This window comes from Oryctolagus cuniculus, chromosome 17 (assembly GCF_051225735.1).
Source record: "Oryctolagus cuniculus isolate XC-2025 breed Fujian yellow rabbit chromosome 17, ASM5122573v1, whole genome shotgun sequence".
Taxonomy (NCBI): domain Eukaryota; kingdom Metazoa; phylum Chordata; class Mammalia; order Lagomorpha; family Leporidae; genus Oryctolagus; species Oryctolagus cuniculus.
Genome location: NC_142883.1, coordinates 24,408,112 through 24,432,251, shown reverse-complemented (window position 1 = coordinate 24,432,251; position 24,140 = coordinate 24,408,112). Strand labels below are relative to the sequence as shown.

General features: G+C 47.8%; 1 protein-coding gene across 7 annotated transcripts in view; it reads left to right on the top strand.

Moving 5' to 3' along the window:
* Positions 1-24,140, top strand: part of SKAP1 (src kinase associated phosphoprotein 1) — a 304,258-nt gene that overhangs the window by 240,220 nt on the left and 39,898 nt on the right. For all 7 annotated transcript variants that reach the window (XM_008271352.5, XM_070060822.2, XM_089318110.1 and 4 more), the window contains exons 5-9: positions 9,535-9,612; positions 10,489-10,572; positions 15,927-16,051; positions 18,712-18,775; positions 20,914-21,153. In XM_008271352.5, coding sequence (XP_008269574.2) covers positions 9,535-9,612; positions 10,489-10,572; positions 15,927-16,051; positions 18,712-18,775; positions 20,914-21,153 — 591 coding nt within the window. The remainder of the gene's footprint in view (positions 1-9,534; positions 9,613-10,488; positions 10,573-15,926; positions 16,052-18,711; positions 18,776-20,913; positions 21,154-24,140) is intronic.

Here is a 24,140-nt window from a genome sequence, read left to right as displayed (position 1 = left end):
AGTCACTCCCACATCGCCCTCTTAGACCTCAAGTCCCTTTAGGCCAGAAGTGGTTTCAGTTCACTTGAGCAAACGTTTGTCCAGCACCTACTGTGTGTGCTACACCCCGGGGACGCAGAGGGAAACAGATGCACAAGTAATGACTCCCACTGCCCTCTGTGGAAGGGACCGCAGCTTTAAGCTTCAAGAAATTCAATCGTTAGCACTGGACCCATTATACTTTTTTTATTTTTTTTATTTTTTGACAGGCAGAGTGGACAGTGAGAGAGAGAGACAGAGAGAAAGGTCTTCCTTTGCCGTTGGTTCACCCTCCAATGGCCGCCGCGGCCGGCGCACCGCGCTGATCCGATGGCAGGAGCCAGGAGCCAGGTGCTTTTCCTGGTCTCCCATGGGGTGCAGGGCCCAAGCACCTGGGCCATCCTCCACTGCACTCCCGGGCCACAGCAGAGAGCTGGCCTGGAAGAGGGGCAACCGGGACAGAATCCGGCGCCCCAACCGGGACTAGAACCCGGTGTGCCGGCGCCGCTAGGCGGAGGATTAGCCTAGTGAGCCGCGGCGCCGGCCTATTATACTTTATTGTATGCGTTTTGGGGAAGAATCCTTCTCAATCCCACATCAATTCAGCAGCTCATTAAAGAACAGCCATGTCTTACAGTGGGCCTCAGCTATTCTCATGGTCTAGTTCCTCCTCAGTCTTACTCTTGCTCTCCTTACCTGGACATCTGTCATGGCCACCTTGGCCCCGCCCCCAGGCGCACCACTGGATTGGATTCTTCTTTGTCCCCATTCCCATCCAAGCACCGCGATGTTCTGTTCATTTAATCCATGGTGTCAACGCTGTTCCCATGAATGCAGGCTCTGCTCTCACCCTCCTCCACCCTACCTCCCAGGCAGGCCCAAATCCAGATTGATTTTCCTAGGAATATTCCCTTCTCTAGTTCCTTGCTCAAGGAGCCCAGCAGCTGTCCATGTAAGTAAGATCTTATGTAAACCCAAGCAAAGAGACAAGAACAGGAAGACTGAGGAATCAATGTAGGGTCCCTGGGAGCCGAGACTGCTCTATAGAAATGCGCTGTGGAAAATGAAGTTTGAACACAGAAGGAGGAGGATGTGATTCTCCATGGAGAGCCCAGAGAAAGAGTCAGAGAGGATGTGGCATTGGGACCGAGTCTCCCTCCCTGGAAAATGGGGATAGAGAAAGGAAGTTCCAGACGGGGATAACAGCATGGGCCGTGAGCAAAGGCTGCCTTCCAGAAAGCACGCGGATGCTTATTTCTGCTGGAGAACTGGGAGGCAAGCGGGTTGGGAGAAATGAAAGTGGAAGACAAGATGAGACGGGAAGTGTCCTGGCTTTCCCACTCTGGAGAGTGTGATTGTACCCTGTAGGTGGTGTAGAAACGTGGCCCGATCAGACCTGTGTGTCAGAAGGATGACCGCTGGCCACAGCCTAGTGGACAGGAGGAAGGCAAGCCAGCTAAAAGGGGACTGCAAACCCAGGCAGAGCGCTCTGCTCTTTCATCCTTTTCCCTGTATTCTTATCGCAATCCGGAGACGCGGTAAATAGATTTGAAAACGATATTCCGTCATTCGTCTTTAAAGATATGTTCTCAAGTGACACATGCATAATAGCCATCTGCCTCGGGACGGGGGAAATACATCGCTCCTGCGAGGCTGGTGCAAAAGACAGTGTGGCATTTTTTAAAAAGACTGGTTTATTTGAAAGGCAGAATGACAGAGATGGAGAGACAGAAAGACAAAGAGATCCTCCATCCTCTGACTCACACCCCCAACAGGCCACAACAGTCAGGGCTGGGCCAGGAACTCCATTCACGTCTCCTCGTATGTGGATGGAGGGCCCACGTACTTGGACCATCATCCACTGCCTCCCAGGATGAGTTGTCAGGAAGCTGGATGCAAAGTAGAGTAGCCAGGACCTGAACTGGTACTCTGGTATGGGACTTGGCCATCTGGCCACGGCCTAGCCGGCTGGCCTGCTGCACCGCAATGCCAGCCCCCAAGGAAGGCGTTTTTAACTCTTCCCCACCTCCTCTTTAGAATCACAAGGCCCTGGGAAGGACCACAGCCTGGATTTGTATCCAGGGTCCCTCTTTGCACTGTTGCCACTCATTGTGATTTAGCTGCTAGAGAGACTCCAGATCACTTGTGTTTCTATATTAAAGTTGGATTCCTAGGACAGAAATAAAGCTGAGGTGGCTGGGGTCCAGAAGTGTGTGAAGTGAGCAGGCTATATTGTGGCATAGCAGGGTCAGCCACTTCTTGCGGCACCAGCATTCCATATCAGAGTGTCAATTGAACTCCCAGCTGCTCTGCTTCCAGTCCAGCTCCCTGCTAATGCACCTGGGAAAGCAGCAGAAGACAGCCCAAGTGCTTGGGCCCCTGCACCCACGTGGGAGACCACGGGCTTCCCCCTGGCCCGCGCAGGCTGTTGTGGCCATTTGGGGAGTGAACCAGCAGATGAAAGATCCTCTCTCTCTCCTTCTCTCTCGCTCTCTTTCTCTCCCTCTCCCTCTCTGTAGCTCTGCAGATGAAAGATCCTCTCTCTCTCCTTCTCTCTCGCTCTCTTTCTCTCCCTCTCCCTCTCTGTAGCTCTGCCTTTCACATAAAATAAATAAATAAATCTGAAAAAAGACCCCTGAGTGTAATGAAGCCGCAGTGAGACTCGACAGATTTTCAGCCTTTTCCCCACAGTGACACGTGTCCACCAGCATTCAGAAGCCCAGCCCACTTCCACAGGACACCTGCAACTTGGAAGGACACGGTTTTTTCAAGGAAATGAGGCACTCTGGGATTTCTCAGTCGCCACAGTTAGGATAGCACATCAGATTTGTTTAGTCGTTACAGACTGCAGCAGAGAGAAGCTCTAAGTTATTTCTAATTGACTTTTCTTCTTAAGAAAGCATGCCGGGTCTCAAATGAGATGTAAAAAATGCTTGATAAAACACAGATTAAAAACTTGCTGGTTTTTTTTTTAAACATTTTTGTTAAAATGTATTCATTGTTAATTTTATTTTGTTCATAATTATCTGCTTTTTTCTCTCATTGATTCAGAACCTATCAGAATTTTTTAAATTAACTTTTTAAATTTGTTTATTTGAAAGGCAGATTACAGAGAGAGAGAGAGAGAGAGAGAGAGAGGAAGAGACAGATCTTCCATCCACTGGTTCACTCCCCAGATGGCCGCAACAGCTGGAGCTGGGCCGGTCCAAAGCCAGGAGCCAGGAGCTTCTTCTGGGTCTCCCATGTGGATGCAGGGGCCCAGGCACTTGGGTCATCTTCTGCTGCTCTCCCAGGCACATTAGCAGGGAGTTAGATTGGAAGTGGAGCAGCCGGGACTAGAACCAGCATCTATATGGGATGCCAGCAACGCAGGTGGTGGCTTTACCCACTAAGCCACAGCACACGCCCTAGGTTTTGTGGGTTTTTTTTTAAGATTTATTATTTTATTTGAACATTAGAATTACAAAGAGAGAGGGAGAGAAAGAGAGACACCTTCTCTCTTTGGACCATCTGTCTGCTGGTTCACTCCCCAGATGTCCACAATGGCCAGAGCAGAGCCAGGACAAAGCCAGGAGCTTCATCTGGGTCTTTCATGTGGGTGATGGAGGCCCAAACACTTGGACCATCGTCTGCTGCTTTTCCCATGCCATTAGCAAGGACCTGGATTAGAAGTGGAGCAGTTAAGACACGAATGATACCCATATGGGATGCTGGCATCACAGGTGGCAGCTCTACCTGCTATGCCACAAAGCTGGCCCCATGGGTTTGCTTTATCTTCAGTATAATAAGGCTCCCTCCGTAGACTGTTATACTCCTTGATCTGTTACCAGGATGAGCTGATTTTTTTTCATTGCAGGGGCAGCATGAGTCCAAAAGGTCTCACAAATGTTTTCTTCCGTGCTATTTTGCTAACTACACATGTGTCCTCTCCATTTAATTCCTCAGTCTCACCCCAATTACTTGTTTGTTTCCTGGCTTCTTACAACACAACCTGTTGGAAAAACTTAATTCAAGTGCATCATGTTCACTCCCTCGCTTTTGTCTGCTACCAAATATTTTTCTCCACGAGCAGTTCCATTCAATTAGTTTAAGGCCATTGGTCTAAGTGATTCTTGAAACTTTTAGACCCTAAGTCTATTAGCAATGATTTTAAATTTTTAACTTTCCGTACGTTTGTCTAAATCCTTTAATACGTGAAGCACAATGACAGGTATACAGAGGGAGTGTGAATGCAGATGGATACCAAATAAAGTCACAGAAGTTGAAGGCTATCTAGGCCTGTGCCAACAGACTGGGAGAGCCCGAGTCACTGAAACCAACTGCCCTGTTAGCATGAAAAGATGAGCCCTTGTGGTCAGACACCGCCCTCTGACCGTCATCTATTAATAGGTTCCTGAAAAATAGACAGAAAGGCAAAAATGTAACCCAGAAAAGCAAGAGCTAAGGAAAAGCAGTAATGAACTTACTAAAGAAAGCCAAAGAGGGGCTGGTGCTGTGGCGTAGCGGGTAAAGCCACCATCTGCAGTGCCAGCGTCCCATATGGACACCGGTTCAAGTCCCGGCTGTTCCACTTCCAATCCAGCTCTCTGGTATGGCCAGGAAAAGCAGTGGAAGACGGCCCTAGTCCTTGGGCCACTGTACCTGCGTGGGAGACCCGGAAGAAGCTTCTGGCTCCTAGCTTCAGATGGGCCCAGCTCCAGCCATTGTGACCATTTGGGGAGTGAACCAGCAGATGGAAGACCTCTCTCTGTCTCTCTTTGAGAGACCTCTGCCTCTCAGTAACTCTGCCTTTCAAATAAATAAATAAATCTTAAAAAAAAAAAAAAAAGCCAAAGAACCCAAATGCAAAGGAGAGAGATTCATGAGCAGATTTTGATCAACAACCAACAGACTAGAGAAATCTAGCCCATCCCACCCTACCCACAGCACCCTCTTCACCTCTGGTCATTGAGGCATCATGAAGTGTGTGTTTGTGCACGAGTCTGCAGGTGCACACACACACCTGTGATCTGTGAGTGAACCGAATTGTAGATGGAACTTGATTACCCTCGGCCTTCAAATATTAGGTGTTCTCCAGCCTCTTCCACCCAAACCACGAGCTTTTCCACATGGTACTTTAACGAAGGAACCTGGTAAACTGCACTCTGCCTCAAGTTCACAATGTCTAGGCTCCAGCGGGTTTAGTCCCTTTTTTTCAACAGTTGAACCTGAAAGAAAAGGAAGGGAGACGATGGGAGAAGTCCACAGTTTGAGTGGGAGCTGGAGAGAGGTGGAGAAAGGATTTATTTTTTTAAGAAGTCATTGATTTTTCTCTTTAAGTTGACTTTGCGAGAGGCCACGTCAGCTGCCCATAGGGAAGTTAGCCGACACCTGGTTTGTTCTTCAGGGGCTGCAACCTTTTCGCAGTGGAAATTGCTTGGCCCCCTGTGCTATTAGCTTTGTGCTGTGGTGTTGCCAACCGATTTCTCCAATTCTCTTTTCTCAGTGGGCTAGAACGCAGCTGGTTAAATAGGCCGTGACTCACATAAGCTCCTGTGTCTTTTTTATTGACTGCTTTATGGAAATGGATCGCACTCCAAAGGGTCCCCATTGTTGTGGCTGTGCATAGCTGACTGTGGAGTCACGTTTAGCGCTGAAAGATGGACTCCTACCCTGTCGGTTTTTATTGCAGAGTTGAGTATGGGTGGAATCCAAGTGTTTAAAGGAATCTGGATGAGGAGAGAAGGATGTCTGAGAATTTCTTTTATCTTCATCTGCCATGAAAGTTGGGCGGCTATCCCTGCGGGAGGACCCAGTTCTCTGCTGATCTTATCTTGAGGGTCTCCCGTCCCTCAGCTAAGTGAATGTCTTCTCTGTGTGGTCTGAGAGATTTAGTTAAGTGCAGAGGTAGAGAGAGATGATGTCACCCACGTGATTCTGTTTTGTGCTGATATAATGTGACACACCTCTAGGTTTACCCAATACATTGAAATCATTTCTATTTTTTCATTCCGGGGAAGGGGGTGATATCTTTTTTCAGGTAATGAGCAACATGCCTCTATTCTTTTAATTGTATACTTAAATAAAAATGTTTTCACCTTAACACCTTACATAACTGTTTATGGCTTTTTCCATTTTTATTATCCTACAAAGCATTTGCATGACTTTCTGTTATGGGTTCAATGGCTCTCTGCAGATCTGTTCATTTGCTGGTAGGTATGGAGTCAGGCATACAGAGTTCTTCCCGCTAGTTACCTGACGCTGTGGTTGATGTTGTCCCTTCTCAAGATCACCAGTTCATCATCAGGAGACCCCTGAGCTGACACGGAAAGAAAAGACAGCTGGAATGTCACGATGACTTCCCATCTCAGCGTGTGGATTTGTCAGTAGATCACAGAGCTAATGAGATTGAGCTCAGAGTCTACTCTACATGAAAACAACGGGCACCGTACTCACCACGCTGTGCCTTGTACGTAGAAGACAGTCAGTAGAACCGAAGCTGTCTTATTTGATCTCCTAAATTTTTTTCGATAGCCATCTTTTCCACTGCCCATACAGGGAAACCAGACAACAGGGTTCATCAATAAAGATTCCCTCTAACAAGTAAGAAAGCAACATAAGACATCCTACAGACTACATACAAAAACACAACATAAAAACAGTTTCCAGCCATGCTTGTTATTAATATTGGTGGCGAATGACCAGGTGAGAAAATTCAGCAACTCATACAATGCTTGCTTTCAGCAAACTGAGTCCGACTCTTGAGGAGAGAGGTGGTGTCGGGGCTGCCCCTCCTCCCTCCCAGAAATGAGTGACTTGGAGTTCAGACATTTCTGCTGCATTATGTCTTTGTTTTCTTGGTGGTAGCATTCTTGGGTTTCAGTTGGTGGGGAGAAAATGCCTCATGCTGATAATGTACTGAAAGTAAATGAAATTAAATAAGCGGAGCAGTGCTCATCACTACTTCCTCCCCCCTGGGTAATTCAATTCAAGCTCTCTCTCTGATGGCAACTCACAGGGGCTGTCTCTGTCACCCCGCTGGGGCCTGGAGTCTTAACATCTAAATAAAAGTTTCACTCAAGCATTTTTTATGCCCCTGCCAGCAGGATCAGTGAGCTGGTGTGAGCACATTAATGTAATATTCATACTCCAGACTCTCCCCGCACACAAGGCAACGTCTTCCCATTTTCATAATTATAGATGTTCCATAAAATGGCATATAGATTTGCATTAAAAAGGGAGGTTTGAATTCTAATAGAATGTTTAACATGTCTTTTATGATTCAGACTCTTGGCATCTTTAACAAGAAGCTGTGTCTCTTAAGTTTCCCAAAATCTTAAAAAAGAAAAGGAGGTGAACAAACTTGTGGGAAGAAGACATGGAAAGTCTAAGCTTAGGGGATCCTGCTTTCCTGTCCCCTGTGTCTTTCATTTTTAAGCCTCCAGGAGCAGCTTCGCTTCAGAGTCACTTTGGAGAGGATGCCCTGTCCCTCCAAGGGGGTCTTCTCCAGGGTGCCTGGTCCTCCCCTCACCCAGAACTCTCTCCCGTCCTCCACCCCCAGAAGAATCTATTGCTGTTTTCTTGGAGAGTGTTTTCAGAAAATTTCAGAGGAGTTAGGGGAAATGAAAGAATCCTAGAAAAATGAACTTTCCTTTGCTGCTGTTCATGTCATGCGTGCACCCTGAGACCCATCTGGGAGGACTGATGGCAGCCACATAGTTCGCCACCTGTAAAACACACCAATGGAAATGGTCCCTGAACAAGGCAGCTGACAGTAAGGACTGAGTGGATAAACAGTCAGACACACAAACACACAGAACAGCAGGAGAGGCTCTTCTGAGCTACATTTTAAAAACTAAGCTTGGAACAATTAACTGGGAAGCAAAAGGTCATTTACTTGTGTAGTGTTTAAGTTTTGTTGTTGTTTTTAAGATTTATTTTGTTTGAAAAGCAGAGTTACAAAGAAAGAGAGAGAGAGCGAGCTTCCATCTGCTAGTTCACTCTCCAAATGGCCATAATAGCTGGGGCTGGACCAAGCCAAAAGCAGGAGCCAGGAGCTTCATCCGAGTCTCCCATGTGGGTGGCAGGGGCCCAAGCACTTGGGCCATCCTCCACTGCCTTCCAAGGCACATTAGCAGGGAGCTGGATTGAAAGTAGAGCCACTGGCCATTTGCGGGGGTGAACCAATGGAAGGAAGACCTTTCTCTCTCTCTCTCTCTCTCTCTCTCTCTCTCTCTCTCTCACTGTCTAACTCTGCCTATAAAAAAAAAAAAAAAAAAAAAAAGTGGATCCACTGGGACTCAAACCAGCACCCATATGGGATGCCAGCATTGCAGGCAGCAGCTCAACCCATTGTACCACAATGCCAGCCCATTACTTACATTTTAAATTGTTCTAAAATATTATTTTTAAACAAAAAATAGGTAGAGCGCTGAGCAAAGAGCCAACTCATTGCACCATTGAATAAATATTAGGTATTGTAGAAGTTCAAAAGCAATTAATTGCTCAATTGAAAAAAATAAAATTCTTTCACCCAGAAGTCTCAAGATACTATATAGATGGTCCTATTGATTTCTATGTGATTGTGCCTTACTTTGTTTTGTATTTGGTTTGCTTTGTAAATGTTTTAAGGCAACCAACAGAGATCTGGGTTTGGGATTAGCCTACTCTTCATGTTTCCTAGTTAAAATGTATTTGTGTTCCCTAGAGAGTTTTGTGTTGTTTTTGTACTTGATGTCTGAAGAGTAGGCTCCCTTCTCTTTGTCTCTGTCCTTCGCCCCTCTCTAGAGCAAGCCTAAACCCCAGTGGGAGAAGCTGAATGAGGATCTTGACTTCGCAGTACATTTGTATCTAACAAGGCTAATTGAAAGTCAAGAATGTTAGCAGCATACACTTAAAAGGTTGACGTCAGTTCCAGGGTCTTTGTTAAGGCCTCTACCACCCTAAGACTCTGTTCCATGCTCAGGACATCAGGATGTGGCTGTTATGCCAAGCTCAGCTTGGATAACCCTTCTTTGTGCAAACTTAACAAAATCTATGTTCACAAAGGTGCCTTTCTTTTTGTTAAAAAAAAAAAAAGAAAAGAAAAAGAAAAAGAGTGTGCGTTTATTGTTCCCACTGAGGTGAGTGCATTTATAGTGGAGTCTGTCACTCATTAAAGCTTGTCTGTGCTGGTAGCTATTCATTTGACTTGTGATTATCTCAATGTGGGTTTTCCAATTTGGAGCTTATATCCACAGCAAATTCTTCATTCCCTGGAGTCCTTTTCCTGCCAATCAGCACATATTTAGGCTGCCTCGCCCTTGCCACAAACTAATGTATATGGGGATCATTGTAAGCGATTTTAGCATTAGATATCATTAGGAAGAAAGAAAATTAACTGTTTCTTCCCAATCATGTAGAAATTGTCTTATTTTGCTCTGCGGTTGAGCAATTGACCCTCCGTACCCCGTCATTACTGTGGATTATCTAAAGTCACCTAAATAAAGGAAAATATTGTCAGGTTTCCACAAACCGTTTTGCTGTTGCTTCTTTTAGGAGTGGAAGACGTGGTGAGAGGAGCCCAAGAGCTTGATAACATCATCAAGCAAGGGTACTTGGAAAAGAAAAGCAAAGGTATGGGTCAGACTCGCAGGCCGCAGGACACTTCAGCAAAGGAAGGGGAGCTGGGAAAAAGAGGGCGAGACAGCAGGGGCTTCGTAGTGCCCGGGACTGTGCTAGGCACGTGTAAGGCAAAAGCAGGGCAAGGCCAGGAGAGAGGTCTGGTGTTCATGTGACAGCTCAAGAGAGATGGCCCACATCTTCAGCAGACTGTGAGCTTTGTCAGGATAGGGACTGGTTCTGCCGTGGGCGCTGCTGGATCCCCAGTGTCTGGTACATGACAGGTGCTTGATAAAACTTATTGAGCAAATGGATGGATGATACCCTTGTTGTCATCTCTCCGTGTGCTCCCATAAGGAGTGAGACTTCTGCCAGGAGGGTATTTATATATCACATAGACTTGCAAATTTCACACAAGCCCAACTCTTGACCTTTTTCATGAAATGAGAGCAGTTGCTACTAGGATTGGGGTCCCAGGGTTAAGCTCAGCAGGCAAATTAACTTAGCACACACACCAAAAAAAAAAGTTTTTCTCATCGCCATGACCAGGAGCATCATTTTGGTTTGTCAAAGACAACATGTAGCGATACCGTGGAGAGTTTTAAGAAGTACAGGATGAGATTAGGACATGAAAGACACAAGGGAAGGCAAAATAAAAAGACAGCTACCCAGCCACAGAGCAGGCAACCCTGCTTAGAACTTAGACCTTTAACAGAGCGAGTGCTGTGTATTCTGAGTCAACACGGGGTAACCTGTGGGAGTGAAAGGGAGGGGTTTACAGTCCATTAACCTGGGGAATAAAACAATAACACACTGGACCGTGTGTGTCAGATTTTACAGACTCTTCAGCAATTGTAGTTACCTAAATTTATGTCCCCTCCTTCTGTTTAGATCATAGTTTCTTCGGCTCGGAGTGGCAGAAGCGCTGGTGTGTTGTTAGCAGAGGCCTCTTCTACTACTATGCTAATGAGAAAAGTAAGTGTTCTTCATTTGCCAGGCAGCTTCTCACTCCTGGACGCAAGCACTGTGTAAATTCTCAAGCACTTAGACCTCAAGATAGCAGTCCTTACCGAACACCCACAACAGGGACGTGCTCAGGAGAGAAACAGGCTTGAGTAAAGAATGCCTTGCCCACCACCAAAAGCAGAAGCCAACTGGAAATTATTTTACCTTTAGTCCCTATGAAGGGGTGGTCAACCTATCAAAGAGTTCTCTTTCCTATGACCAATAACATAACCTTGTCAAAGTGGGACATTTTGGCTTTCTTTTGTTTTGGCTTTTTTGTTGGTTTTTTGTTGTTGTTGTTGTTTATTTATTTATTTGAAAGAATTACAGGGGGAGAGGGAGAGACGGAGAGAGAATCTTCGATCCACTGATTCACCCCCCAGATGGCTGCAATGGGCAGGGCTGGGCCAGGCTGAAGCCAGGCGCTAGGAGTTTCATCCGGTTCTCCCACATGGGTGCAGGGGCTCGAGCACTTGAGTCATCTGCCGCTCTCCCAGGCACGTTAGTAGGGAGCTGGACCAAAAGCAGAGCAACTGGGACTAGAACTGGTGCCCATATGGGATTCCGACATCGTAGTCAGCAGCTTAACCTGTTGCACCACAACACTGGTCCCATTCTTTTGTTTTTTAAGCAGAACTTTGAACTCTATATAGGTATGAGTAGCATAGCTACACTGTTGAAAATTTTCATTCTGAGAAAGACTTAAACAGCTTAATAATGACCCACAGATAGAACCCCGGAGTTCAGACTCCCTAAGCACACACTCCCAACTTTAGCCTACTCACTACTGAGGTGTAGTCCAGTGGACATCCCGACAGCCACCCAGTGTTGAGACCAAGGAGTTGCTGAGCCCAAGAGACACCCCTCAGGCAGACAGCAGTGACCGTGAAATGCTGACTCCGTTTGTTAATGAGCCACCACTGACTGCATCAAGCACAACACTCACGAGGCAACCCGAGAAGCGCTCCCCTCCACGTTCAGCACAGTCGCGTCACTCATGAGAAGGAATAGAAGATACAAGCATAACGGGAGGCAACCACAAATAAGTGCAAGCTAAAAACTGTTACCGTAAATGAATGCAATCTTTCAAACGGGGGATACCCTCCTGCAGCACTGGACTGCCCCAGAGGTGGTAGGAAGACAGTGACACCACGAATAAAGCCTCCACGCTTGTGTGGCCTTCCTTGTTCTCTGCCGCCTTTGCACAGAGACCGGAGATACGAATACAGAGCACATCTTTCTTTTTCCTTCCAACCATGATCTGTTTCTCCTCTTTTCCCAAATGCATCGCTCTCCAGATGCCCAGATAGCCAGACTAGGGAATAACCAGATACCCACCCAGTGGCCTTTGGACTCCTACCCCTCTGATACTAAGGTAGCAGAAAGAGCTGTAGCTTTTCTGAGGGACTTGGAATCCTTAAGATTTACCCTGGGGAAAGCAGTAGAAGATGGCTCAAGTCCTTGGGCCCCTGCACCTGCGTGGGAGACCCAGAAGAAGCTCCTGGCTTTGGATCACCATATCTCCAGCCATTGCAGCCATCTGAGGAGTGAACCAGTGGATGGAAGACCTCTCCCTCTGTCTCTACCTCTCTCTGTAACTCTGTCTTTCAAATACATAAAATAAATCTTTTAAAAAATATTTTTTCCCTGGGGCTCTGTGGCAGGTGCCTGGCCGTGCCTCTCTTCCTACAGCAGATTTTGCTGATCCTCAGATCCTCATCTTCGTTCATCATGTTGGGTTCCTCCGAATCATTCCCATTTTGTGGGTGAGGTGTGGAGCCTTGGGGCTGGTGTGATGGCACAGTGGGTTAAGCCGACATCCATGACACCAACATCTCACATGGGCACTGGTTCGAGTCCTCGCTGCTCCATTTTCAATCCAACTCCCTGCTAATGAGCCTGGGAAAACATCGGAGGGTGGCCCAAGTGCTTAGGTCCCTGCCACCCACATGGGAGACCCAAGTGAAGCTCTTGACTTCAGCCTGACCCAGCCTTAGCTGTTGCAGACATTTGGGGAGTGAAACAGCAGATGGAAGATATCTATCTATCTGTCTGTCTGTCTGTCTATCTCTATCTCTCTAATCTGTCTTTCTCTCTCTGTGTCTCTAACTCTATCTCTCTCATTCTGTCCCTTTCTTCCTGTAACGATGCCTTTCAAATAAATCTTTAAAAAAAAAAAAAAAAGTGTGGAGGCTGTTTGAACACTGAGCAACAAGCCCCTGTGTCCTTCCAGCCTTCAGCCCACCCTCAAGTTCAGCAACCACAATTCCTCCTCTGGATTTTCACGGTATACACCAGCCAGGTGGTGTTTTCTTACGTTAAACCGTCAATTTAATATGACATTGAGTCAGGATTTAAAAAAAAAGTTCATCACTTCCTATGCATTTAAATAAATGGATGGCAATTCTGGAAGTAAGACCAGGTCTCTAGCCTGTTCATTCAGAATCCTTCACACTCACAGTGAGAGAGGAGGGGGAGAGACTTTTATTGACCGTTTTGCCATCAGGGTGACATAAAATCCAATGACCAAAGAAACAACAAAACATGTTAGTGGCCGGCTAGAACAGGAGAGATACTTTACGAAAAAAGATTCCAGTGTGAAAAAGCACCCGAGTGGGGCTCCCTTCTTGCCAGTTGCTACTTCTTGTGCCCAGGGCACTTTCTTAGCAAGCACTGTCTGTGTATTTCTTTAGCTCAACTAGGGGAGGACAGCATTTTTGCAGTGTTGTCGCCCCACTTCCATCCATCTCATCAGCAGCATCAGAAAGCCCATGTTAATTAGGCAGGTGCATTCCACGTGACACAGGGCAAGAGCTTCACCCAGACGCTGCAGGTCCATGCCTCAGTGCTTCCTGCCTGAACTGTGCAAAAAGGACACAAGACTGGCCGGCGCCCTGGCTTAATAGGCTAATCCTCCGCCTGCGGCGCCAGCACCCAGGGTTCTAGTCCCGGTCAGGGCACCGGATTCTGTCCTGGTTGCTCCTCTTCCAGTCCAGCTCTCTGCTGTGGCCCGGGAGTGCAGTGGAGGATGGCCCAAGTGCCGTGGGAGACCAGCTCCTGGCTTTGGGATCAGTGCAGTGCGCCAGCCGCAGCGGCCATTGGGGGGATAAACCAACAGTAAAGGAAGACCTTTCTCTCTGTCTCTCTCTCTCTCACTGCCTGTCAAAATAAATAAATAAATAAATAATTAAAAAAGGACACAAAACCTTGGAGAGCCACCTCCTCTTTTCCTGTTTCTTATTTTTTGTTTTGTTTTCAAAGATTGATTGATTGATTGATTTGAAAGGCAGAGTTACAGAGAGGCAGAAGCACAATGGCCAGGGCTAGGCTGATCTAAAGTCAGGAGGCAGGAGCTTCTTCCAGGTCTCCCATGGGAGTGCCAGGGCCCAAGGACGTGGGCCACCTTCTACTGTTTTCCCAGGCCATAGCAGAGAGCTGGATAGGAAGTGGAGCAGCTGGAACTCGAATCAGCACCATATGGGATGCCAAGGCTGAAGACAGCGGTTTTACCCACTACACCACAGCACCGGCCCCAGTATTGTATTTTTTTAAAAAAGGAGTGACACAGGGCCAGTGCTGGGGCATAGAATGTTAAGCCTCTGCCTGCAGTGCCAGCATCCCATATGGGTGCTGGTTCAAGTCCTGGCTGCTCTGCTTCTGATCCAGCTCCCCAGCTGATGCACCTGGGAGGGAAGCAGAAGATGGCCCAAGTGTTTGGGCCCCTGTGCCCACATGGGAGACGCAGATGAAGCTCCTGGCTTTGGACCAGCCCAGCTGCAGCCATTGCAGCCATTTGGGTAGTAAACCAACAGATGGAAGCTCATGCGTGCTCTCTCTCTCTCTCTCTGTCTTGCTCTCCCCCTCCCTCTTTCTCCCTCTCTCTACCTCCCTCTCCCACTCTCCTTCTCTCTCTCTCTCCCCCACCTCCCTCTCCCTCTCCCTCTCCCTCTCTCTCTCTCTCTCTCTTCTCTCTCTCCCTCTCCCTCTCTGTCTGTGGCTCTGCCTTTCAAATAAATGGAAATAAGTCTTTAACAAAAAAAAAAAAAAAAAGAGTAACACAGAGTAGCCTTTCCTTTCCTTAAGGTCCTCCTCTTTTCTATTTTTTTTTTTAATTTATTTTTATTTGAGAGGCAGAGGCGAGTGTGGGGGGGTCTTCCCTCCACTGGTTCACTCCCTAGGTGGCCTAAACAGCTGGAGCTGCGCCAACCCAAAGCCAGGAGCCAGGAGCTTCTTCCAGGTCTCCCATGCAGGTACAGGGGCCTGAGCACTTGGGCCATTTTCAGCTGCTTTCCCAGGCCATAGCAGAGAGCTGGATCAGAAGTAGAGCAGCCGGAACTCAAACCATCGCCAGTATGGGATGCTGGCACTGCAGGCGGTGGCTTTATCCACTATGCCACAGCGCCAGCACCAAGGGTCCTCCTCTTTTCATCGCCTTCCTCATCATTTGGGGATACTCAACAGCACTCTGCCATGTCGCAGGAGGACCTCTGGGTAGAAGGAGGAAACACGGAGTTTTTATTATTCTTCCTGGGGCTGGCGCTGTGGCGTAGCAGGTAAAGCTGCCATCTGCAGTGCCAGCATCCCATATGGGCGCTGGTTAGAGTCCTGGCTGCTTCACTTCCAATCCAGCTCCCTGCTATTGCACCTGGGAAAGCAGTAGAAGATGACCCAAGTCCTTGGGCCCCTGCACCCACACAGGAGACCTGGAAGACTCTCTTGGCTCCTGGCTTCGGATTGGCCCATCTCCGGCCATTGTGGCCATTTGGAGAGTGAACCAGTGGATGCAAGACCTCTCTCTTTCTCTCTCTCTCTGCCTCTGCCTCTCTGTAACTCTGCATTTCAAATACATAAATAAATATTTATATTCTCTTGCACAAAACACCCACCTGAGCAGCAGGAGGCAGGGGAGAGGGATTTAACCCAAATGCGGCAAAGGGCATGAGAGGAGATGCCAGGACCCTATCCCACCCCCCAGTGCTGCTGTCCCCTCCCTCAGATGTGAGCTCTGCTGGCCTGATAATAATGCATCCGCTCTTTAATAGCCTTCAAGAGCCTCAGGTTCACAGCCACACTGTCCCTGCTGTAATAATTCCTTCTCTCTGTTATTATAGATCTCTTAACATTCTAATAAATTTCCTGTCTCTGTTGGACCTTTCGTGCTGCATTTCCCTAGCTTGGCAGTGATATCTGCCTCTTCTTGAGCTTCCCTAATAACCTTAACCGGGCTGTTGTGGTTCCTCAGGGAGGCAACGTGACATTCCAGCGCAGGTGCCTTCCCCAGGCCTTGGGTCTCTAGGGATCCAAGGAGCTTTCCTGTCTTGCAGGCAAACAGCCCAAAGGGACCTTCCTCATTAAGGGCTACAGTGTGCGGATGGCCCCCCACCTGCGAAGAGACTCCAAGAAGGAATCCTGCTTTGAGCTGACCTCCCAGGACAGGCGCAGCTATGAGGTAGGTAGGCGCATCTCCTCCCCGGGGCAGCCGACGGACGCATCATCCCCTGTTGCACAGGAGCCCCAGTTCCCGGGCTGGCTTCCCCCTTGCTGTGTTACCTGCGGCTTCCTCGCCAGTGAAGACCCTCTTTGTGGACATGTCCTCCCGCTTGCCGTGTCGTGTCCCCGCTTCTTGCTGTTGCCACTGTGCTTGGCTTCTGTCGCTTCTTCCCTCCCCTTCCAGTGAGTCTAGTCTGCTGCAGTACACTGGGTCCTTTCCTTAGAGTCTCAGTCCTTGGCTTTCATTCCCATTCTCTGTTTGTTTGTTTGTTTTGTTTGTTTGTTTGTTTTTTAACTGATTGTCTTCATTCCTGTCCGTGAAAACCAGAAAAGGGAAAATCTAAAATGGAGAATGAAGATAATTTCTTTTCTTATGTCCGTCTTGCTGTCTGAAACAACTTTCTTGAATTGTACTGCGCATCTCCAGAAGAATTTCCAAGGTCGAGGTGACCGTGCTTACTGAGGGACTGGAGAAATACGCCTCACTGGGCTCATTCCTACATCAAGGAGTCTGAGAAGATTCATGGATATGTATATTGTGAAAACACCACGCGTGGATTTCAAAAACACTTGCACCAAAATGCATTTCTCTTTAAATTCCATTTCCACAAACTTTTTGAAGTGCACTTGTATTTTGAAGGTTTGCTTCATGCATTTACTACCTATTATGAAATTAATTAAAACAAAAAAATTCTGATGATAGGTATATAGTGATTCTCACACAGTGTTTTTTATGTTGTTTCCTGCTTGTTGATAATTTTTATTTTGTCATAGTTTCACTGAAACAACAGAAAAACTTTAGCCAACTTACATAATATAGAAAAAGCATTCTCAGATTAACCACTTGAGTAGTGACTTTTAAAAAATTTTTTTGCCATTCATCTTTTTTTATTTCTTAACCCTTATTTTGATAAAAAAAAATTACCTAGATCTTATTTTGATAAAATTGGGACTCATTTCCAAATTTTTAAAAATTTGAACTAAGACTTTCCTAAAAAAATTTTTTAAATCTATATAATACAGGTGTATGCACTGAGTATGTTTCTAAGTTGACTTTATTATTAAATTCTGGTGGTACTATATATCCAGAAAAAAGTTTATATGAATTTTTTTGTTGCTTAAATAATGTGCTTCTAAGAGACTAAAAACGGCAATGTCTGTTAAATAGGTATTATGCAAAAATCTAGGTTTCTTATATAGTGTGTATCTTGACCCTTGACCCTGACCTAGTGGCCAGATCATTAAAGTGTTTTTCAGGGATAGGTCTTTCAAGCTGATTCATTTACAGTGAAAACTGACGGGGGCTTGCTGCTAGGTGGTGTGTTGTGTGAGTCAGGGTGTAGTTTACTTGCTTCCTCTTTTCTCTGGCCCACTAATCCAAGTCATTAGCACGGTCTGTGGGTTCTTCCTCAACAGTATCCTTCGAATCTTTCCCTTCTTATTTATTTATTTATTTATTTATTTTTTGGACAGGCAGATTTATACAGTGAGAGAGAGACAGAGAGAAAGAGAAAGGTCTTTCTTCCATTGGTTCACCCCAAATGGCCGCTACGGCCTGCGCTGAGCTGATCTGAAGCCAGGAGCCGGGTGCTTCCTCCTGGTTTCCCATGCGGGTGCAGGGCCCAAGCATCTGGGCCATCCACCACTGCCTTCCCGGGCCACAGCAGAGAGCTGGACTGGAAGAGGAGCAACCGGGATAGAACCATAGAACCAGCACCCCAACTGGGACTAGAACCTGGAGTGCCGGCGCCGCAGGTGGAGGATTAGCCAAGTGAGCCAGGGCACTGGCCCCTTTTTTTTTTTTTTTTTTTTTTGGTCCCTTCTTATTTATTTCCACAGCCATCACAATGGCTAAGTCCCCACAGCTCACCCAGAGGACTGGTTGAAGTGGTCTGGTCAGTCTTCTGTCCCCACAGCTCTCTACCCCAGTGCCTCCTGCGAACAACAAAGAACCGCCCATTCCCTTTGCTGGTGTGGGGTGGCCGTCCTGTTGCTCCAGGAGCTCAGAGCGCAGTCGCCCACTCTCTCTGGCCCTCAGTGCTCCAGCTGCACCTGGGGCTGTCCTCCTGCCAAGCCCCTCTGCCGCCTCCCCCGTGCCAGAGGCTCTCATCACGCGGCTTCTCCTGCCTGTGGTTTTCTCCTACACGTGCAGCTCCCTCCGCCAGTCAGTTTCCACCAACTCTCCTGTAAGTTCCAAGCAAGCAGTGTTCCCTCAGCAAGCCTCCCTGACCTGCTGCAGGCGGACGGAGTGCTCCCTCCCCACCTGCCGTCAGGCGCATCCCCTGTGGCACTGCCACGCCCGTGGACGTGGCTCAGCTTTGTTTTCCCTGTGAACTTTTCTCAAATACACACCTGATGACGGACTAGAGAACCAAATGAGTGAATGTATATGGATGTGAATGGGCTCAGACGGCGTCATTTCTGGGTATGCAAGATGGCCGGGAGAAAAAAGCCATTTGGAGTGAGACCCGTGGTCTCTCCTAAAATATTAAGCAGATGAAGAGTCCCGAGCTTTAAACTTGACTCTGAAACTGGCAGGTCCCTTTCCTGGAACCTCCCTCTCCAGATTCCTGGAAACGCTAGTGAAGGTGACAAACTAATGCGCTCGTTTTTCTCTAGTTTACAGCTACCAGTCCAGCCGAGGCCAGAGACTGGGTGGATCAAATAAGCTTCTTGCTAAAGGGTAAGCGTCATCGTCACAGAAAGACGTGATATTTGAGTCCATTTGCCACTGCTGTCACATTGCGTAAATATCTCTAGGCTTTCAGATGTGGCTTTTCTGCCCTTTCTGGCCTCCCCCTACCACACGCCCCACTTGGTGACAACAAACAGTACCATTCTGTAAGGTAAGGACATCAGCATGGAACTGGCTTCAGGTGTTACTGTTCCTCCACCTGCCTGCAGGCCAGCCTATAATATCCACAATCACCAGAAAAGGAGAGCTGAAAACCAGCCCAGCTCAGCATCTTTTAAGCCCTTACATTCCGGAAAGGAAATCTATGATATCTAACTCAAAGTCTTCCAATGCAATTGAGGTCCAAAACCTTCTTGTTTTAGTCTTAGTAGGAAGTAGAAACCTGAACTGATCTAGGTGGCCTTCGGCACATTGAACTTTAAAAAGTAATCACTGTTTCCTAAGCCACAATAAAAGGCTCCTTGCTCTGGGATGGGATGAGCCCTGACTAAGGATGCTACATGACTGCTCTTAGAGTACCCTCTGCTGGCCAGCCTGCAGGCGCCGCCACAACCATGGCCCAGAAGCCTCCTCTGGGGGCGGACTGGCAGGTGGAAGGAGCCAGCCTTAAGTGAGGCACCTCCACCGCCCCACCCCCCGCCTCAGAGGGCGCTCACAGCCTCCGTGGCAGGCCCCTGCCTCGACAGAAAGGTAGAAACACCAGCGTTACCCGTGGCTCAAGACCTGGCGAGGAGCACACCCACCAACAACCCCAAGCTTTTTCATCTCGGTTTCTTACTCTGCTGTAGGATTTTATGGCGGATAAGAAGAAAAAAGCACCAGAGCTTTAATTACAAGAATTGCCTATTTTGCTCAGTTATGCCTTTGCTCTCGCAAAAACAAAACTATTGTGTCTACCAACAGCGTCCCGTATAATAGACTGCAGCTAGGCAAACATGAGCATTGATGGCGAGGCTACAGGGTACACTCTCATCTAGGTGCCGTGGATTTATGCGTGTAATATACCCCTAAGTGTGTAAACCTCCATAAAACTCGAAACAGCTTTATTGAGCTGTACCCTGTGGTACTTTCAGAATCCCACATTGAAGAAATTATTCATTCCATTTTATTTTAAAACAAACAAAATAATAACATATGGTTGAAGCCACAAATGCGTCTTTGATCCTTTCCTCATATGAGGTGGCACCGGAATTCAGATGAAAATCATTGCAGAATCTTTATTAAAAGCCTAATCAAGCCAAACAATTTGCGTGGGTTTGGAAACGAACGTCCACTCTCTCTGTATCCTGTCCTCCCCTGGAGGACACAGGCTGTACACACCCATCCACAGGGCGCTCTGTACCGTGTGGCAGGGAAGGAACCCTCCCAGACCCCCAGCAAAACAAAACAGCGGCCCCCTGCCCCGCCCCGCCCCGCCGCTCCCCTTGGCTGCAGCAGCTCCACATCCTCCACGCAGAGACAAACTTGAAGGGCAGCCTGACCGTGGCTGCAAAAGGACCTAGTAACTGCACCGCTCAGCCGTCCCCTGGGGTCTTGTCTCACTGTCTGTTTTAGTTTTCCATTCCCCATTTTTTTTCTCTCTCTTCCACTTTGACCCATTTATTCCCCTCTCCCTTTCTCCAAACTTGTCTGCAATCCTGCAGTAAGATCGGAGGGGAGACCAGCTTCCCGCAGCTCAGTTCCCCTGAGAAGCCCCCTTGGTGCCCCCTGCTGCCGGCGTCCGGAGGACGAGGCCCACCCCCCACCCGTCCAGTTTTCTGCTTGAGGAGCAGCGTGTGGCATGCTGGCATTTTCCTCCTCTGCCCTGTTTTCTTCCCTTCGCCTCCTGTCCTTATGCACACACCCATGCTTTCCAGAGCCGCTTCGTCCTGATCAAGTTTTATTGCAGGGAAGGATTTATGTTGATGGTTTAAACCTGATGCAGTGCGAGCCTGGCCTTTTCTGTAGATTTCCTGCCACCAAGGCCCACATTAGAAATAACAGCACTTAACCTAGCGTTTCATTTCCCTGTGACAAGTTTTATTCTCATCCCTCCTTCCGCTCCTCCTCCTCCCCCCTCTTTCCTTCTCTGTCCTATTCTTTTCTTTTTCTCGCTGGTTGTTACATTCTCATCTTTGCCCTTGCAGATCTGAGCTCCTTAACCATTCCGTGCGAAGAGGAGGAGGAGGAGGAGGAGGAGGCGGAGGAGGAGGAGGAGAAGGGGGAAGAGGAAGAAGAAGCAGAAGAGGAAGAGATGTATGATGACATTGATGGTTTTGACTCCCCAAATCCTGGTCCCCAGTGCAGACCCACTGTCTTGCCGGGGGGCATGGGGATCCATGAACCTGCAGAGGAGAAAGAAGACGACATTTACGAGGTCTTACCAGGTGAGAAACTTCGTCTTCTAATTGTCTTGCACTAGTTTCAGAAACTCTTGACCTGGTGGAAGACTAGAACTTTGAAAACGCCAAAGGAAGCCAAATCTCACCTTCATCCTCTGCAGAAGAAAATGCAGAGGAATGTTTCACTCCCGGGATAGAGGCTGTGCCTGCCTCTGGGAGCCAGGCGAAGTTGATCAGGGTGTGTCTTTGATCTGTGCCATATGGAATAACTTATTGCATGCATCAACAGGTTAAAGAGCCGTGAATACTCAGGTTGGTTTCCATTGGTTTATTTCATTGGTTCTAAAACTCTAGTTTCAACTTTTTTCCTGTGTAATTGTGAGAATACTACAAAGTTGCCTCCCAATTCAGGATGTCAAAGTCTACAGTATACAGTGGTGGCTCACCTTTCTAGTGCCAGAAAACCCGACAATTCATCACCACTTAGTTCAGACATACCACAAATCAAAACCACATCTCTTTTAAAAAAAAAAAAAAGATTTATTTATTTATTTATTTATTTGAAAGTCAAAGTTACACAGAGAGAGAAGGAAAGGCAGAAAGAGAGAGAGGTCTTCCATCCACTGGTTCACTCCCCAATTGGCCACAATGGGTGGAGCTGCACCAATCTGAAGCCAGGAGCCAGGAGCTTCTTACTGGTCTCCCACATGGGTGCCAGGGGCCAAGGACTTGGGCCATCTTCTACTGCTTTCCCAGGCCAGAGCAGAGAGCTGGATCAGAATCGGAGCAGCCGGGACTCGAACCAGCACCCATATGGGATGCCAGCACTGCAGGCGGTAGCTTTACCTGCTACGCCATGGCACCGGCCCCAAAAAGCCACATCTCTTAAAAATGAGCCTAGCATCCTTCCTCTGCCCGCCACAGTGGTCTGCTCTCTGCATTTCCTTGTTTCCAAAGGCATGATCGCCGTCACCTCAAAAAAACGCACAGTCATCCAGGCTCCTCGTCACCCCCGCCAGTGGGATACCAGCAGCTGTGATGGGTGCAGAGCGCAGTGGGGGTCAGACTGGGAAAACTGATGCTTGCACCTTTTCATGGTGAGGGAGTTAGACCACAGGAGCGCTGGACTTTGTGGTCCGTGCAGAAAGATCCTTCCCGTGGAAATTTGCCAGGACTTCTGTGCTCTGCGACAAAATGCAAATTAAGCCTAAATTTATGGCAATTTAAGCCTCAGTCCCAGATGCTCCCAGAAACTAAGGTGAACCCAGTACTCGGGCCCCTGAAGACGGCTGCTTGCTAAAAGCATCCTCAGCAAGTAACTTGCACTGAGGCTCTCTCAGTGCTGGGTTCTGCATTGCCCCTTCCTGGGGGAAAGCCACGTCATTGGTTCCTGAGCCAAGGAGCAGGGCTGTGGCCACACACATCCCTTCCCTGCTGGGGACTTCACCCACCGGGGACGACCAGGGGCGGGTGCATCTTCTTCTAGCGCTTCCCGCTTCTGCCAGTCCCGACTTCCCCAGCCTTTTTGTTGTGTTTTATTATGCAAATGATATCTTGGTTGAGGTCGAACCATTTCTTGTGTCTGAAGTTAAAAAAAAAAAATGATAATTTCCTCAGCAAGTCATCGTCGTTAATGAAGTTTTACAAAAACAGATACAACCAAAGGAAAATAAAATTTCACAGGTGATAAATTTTTCCAATTTCCCTGGCAGAATTCGATAGGATTGTTAAATTAAGAGTGAAGGTGTCTGTTAGAAAGCAACGAGCAGTGATGGGTAATTTTATAGAGTGGAAAATTGAATCAAATTGCTACATTAAAACACAGCTCCTCTGAGAATCTTCCCTTTCACAGTCTGCTCCATTGCAACAGCAGGGTGCAGAAATGGATCCAATTCACAACACTCCCTAAAAGGAGATGCACGCCCCAACCTGGCCAGCATCTTCCTAGCCAGCTTGCGTTCTGCTCACTCCTGCCCAGGCCTGGGGAAATATCCAGGTGACATTCCACGTCGGGTTAGAGCTGTGGAGGACCGGCCACTCAGCCCTCTGGGGCGCCAAGAAGGGGCCTTTCATGGACCATGTTTGGTTCTCAGAGGAGTCACGGAGGAGAGGGCTGATGCTCAGAGACACAGCACAGCGGAAGGAGAGGGCAAGAGGCCACAGAAAAGATGAGTTTGGGACCATTGCCGTGTGCTAGGTGGGGTGATGAATGCTGACTGGCTTCTTAGAGACCCTCTTTCTCTCACCTCCTAAACTCCCTATCCTTGGCCATGGTAGCACAACCCAGAATATTAGGGCGTTCCTCCAAGCTTCCCAACAGCTTATATGCTAGGGTGAACCCAAGGGCATGGAGACTGATCTGCCTTCTCAAAGAAGCCACCTACACTGTGTCCATAGCAACTATCTCTTGGGACTAAGAAAAGCCACCCAGCAGAAGAGCCAGGATCTCTTTCTGCTTGTTAGGTAACTTGCCCATAGGTTTTCAAAGGACAACGCTGGGTTCAGCCAACAGGTTCTCTCCCAAGAACCTCCATCCGTCACAATGCTGGAGGCGGGACATGTTGGCATTTAATTATGATATGGAAATTTCAGCCTCAAGCTTCCACCACCCAGCCTCCTGTCCGCTCTATTCAGCTTGCCGCTTCTGAGATTGCTTTCTGAGTTTTGCGTATGCCACACCACCACTCCTGGAGGAACTGAGAAGGAATTTGAGGGCGCCAAACCTTGCTTCCCCTCTGCCTCCAGTCCCCACGACCCCGTACTTGAGCAGCAAGTACTTGAGCTGTGTTTGAGGCACAGCATGCAGGTGCAAGTACTGGCTCTAAGTCAGATGAATCTGTTCGGCCAGCTGTGAGGCCCTAAGCCAGTTACTTGCCCTCTCTGATTATCCTGCCTGTAAATGGGGAAAAGAATAATAGCAATGGTAGATAGATGCAGTGGAGAGTCCAGACCGGATGCATAGAAGGCACTTAACTCAGAGCCCGGGCACATGGCGAGCACTCGGGAGATAAGGGCTGTTATTAGTTCGCTGG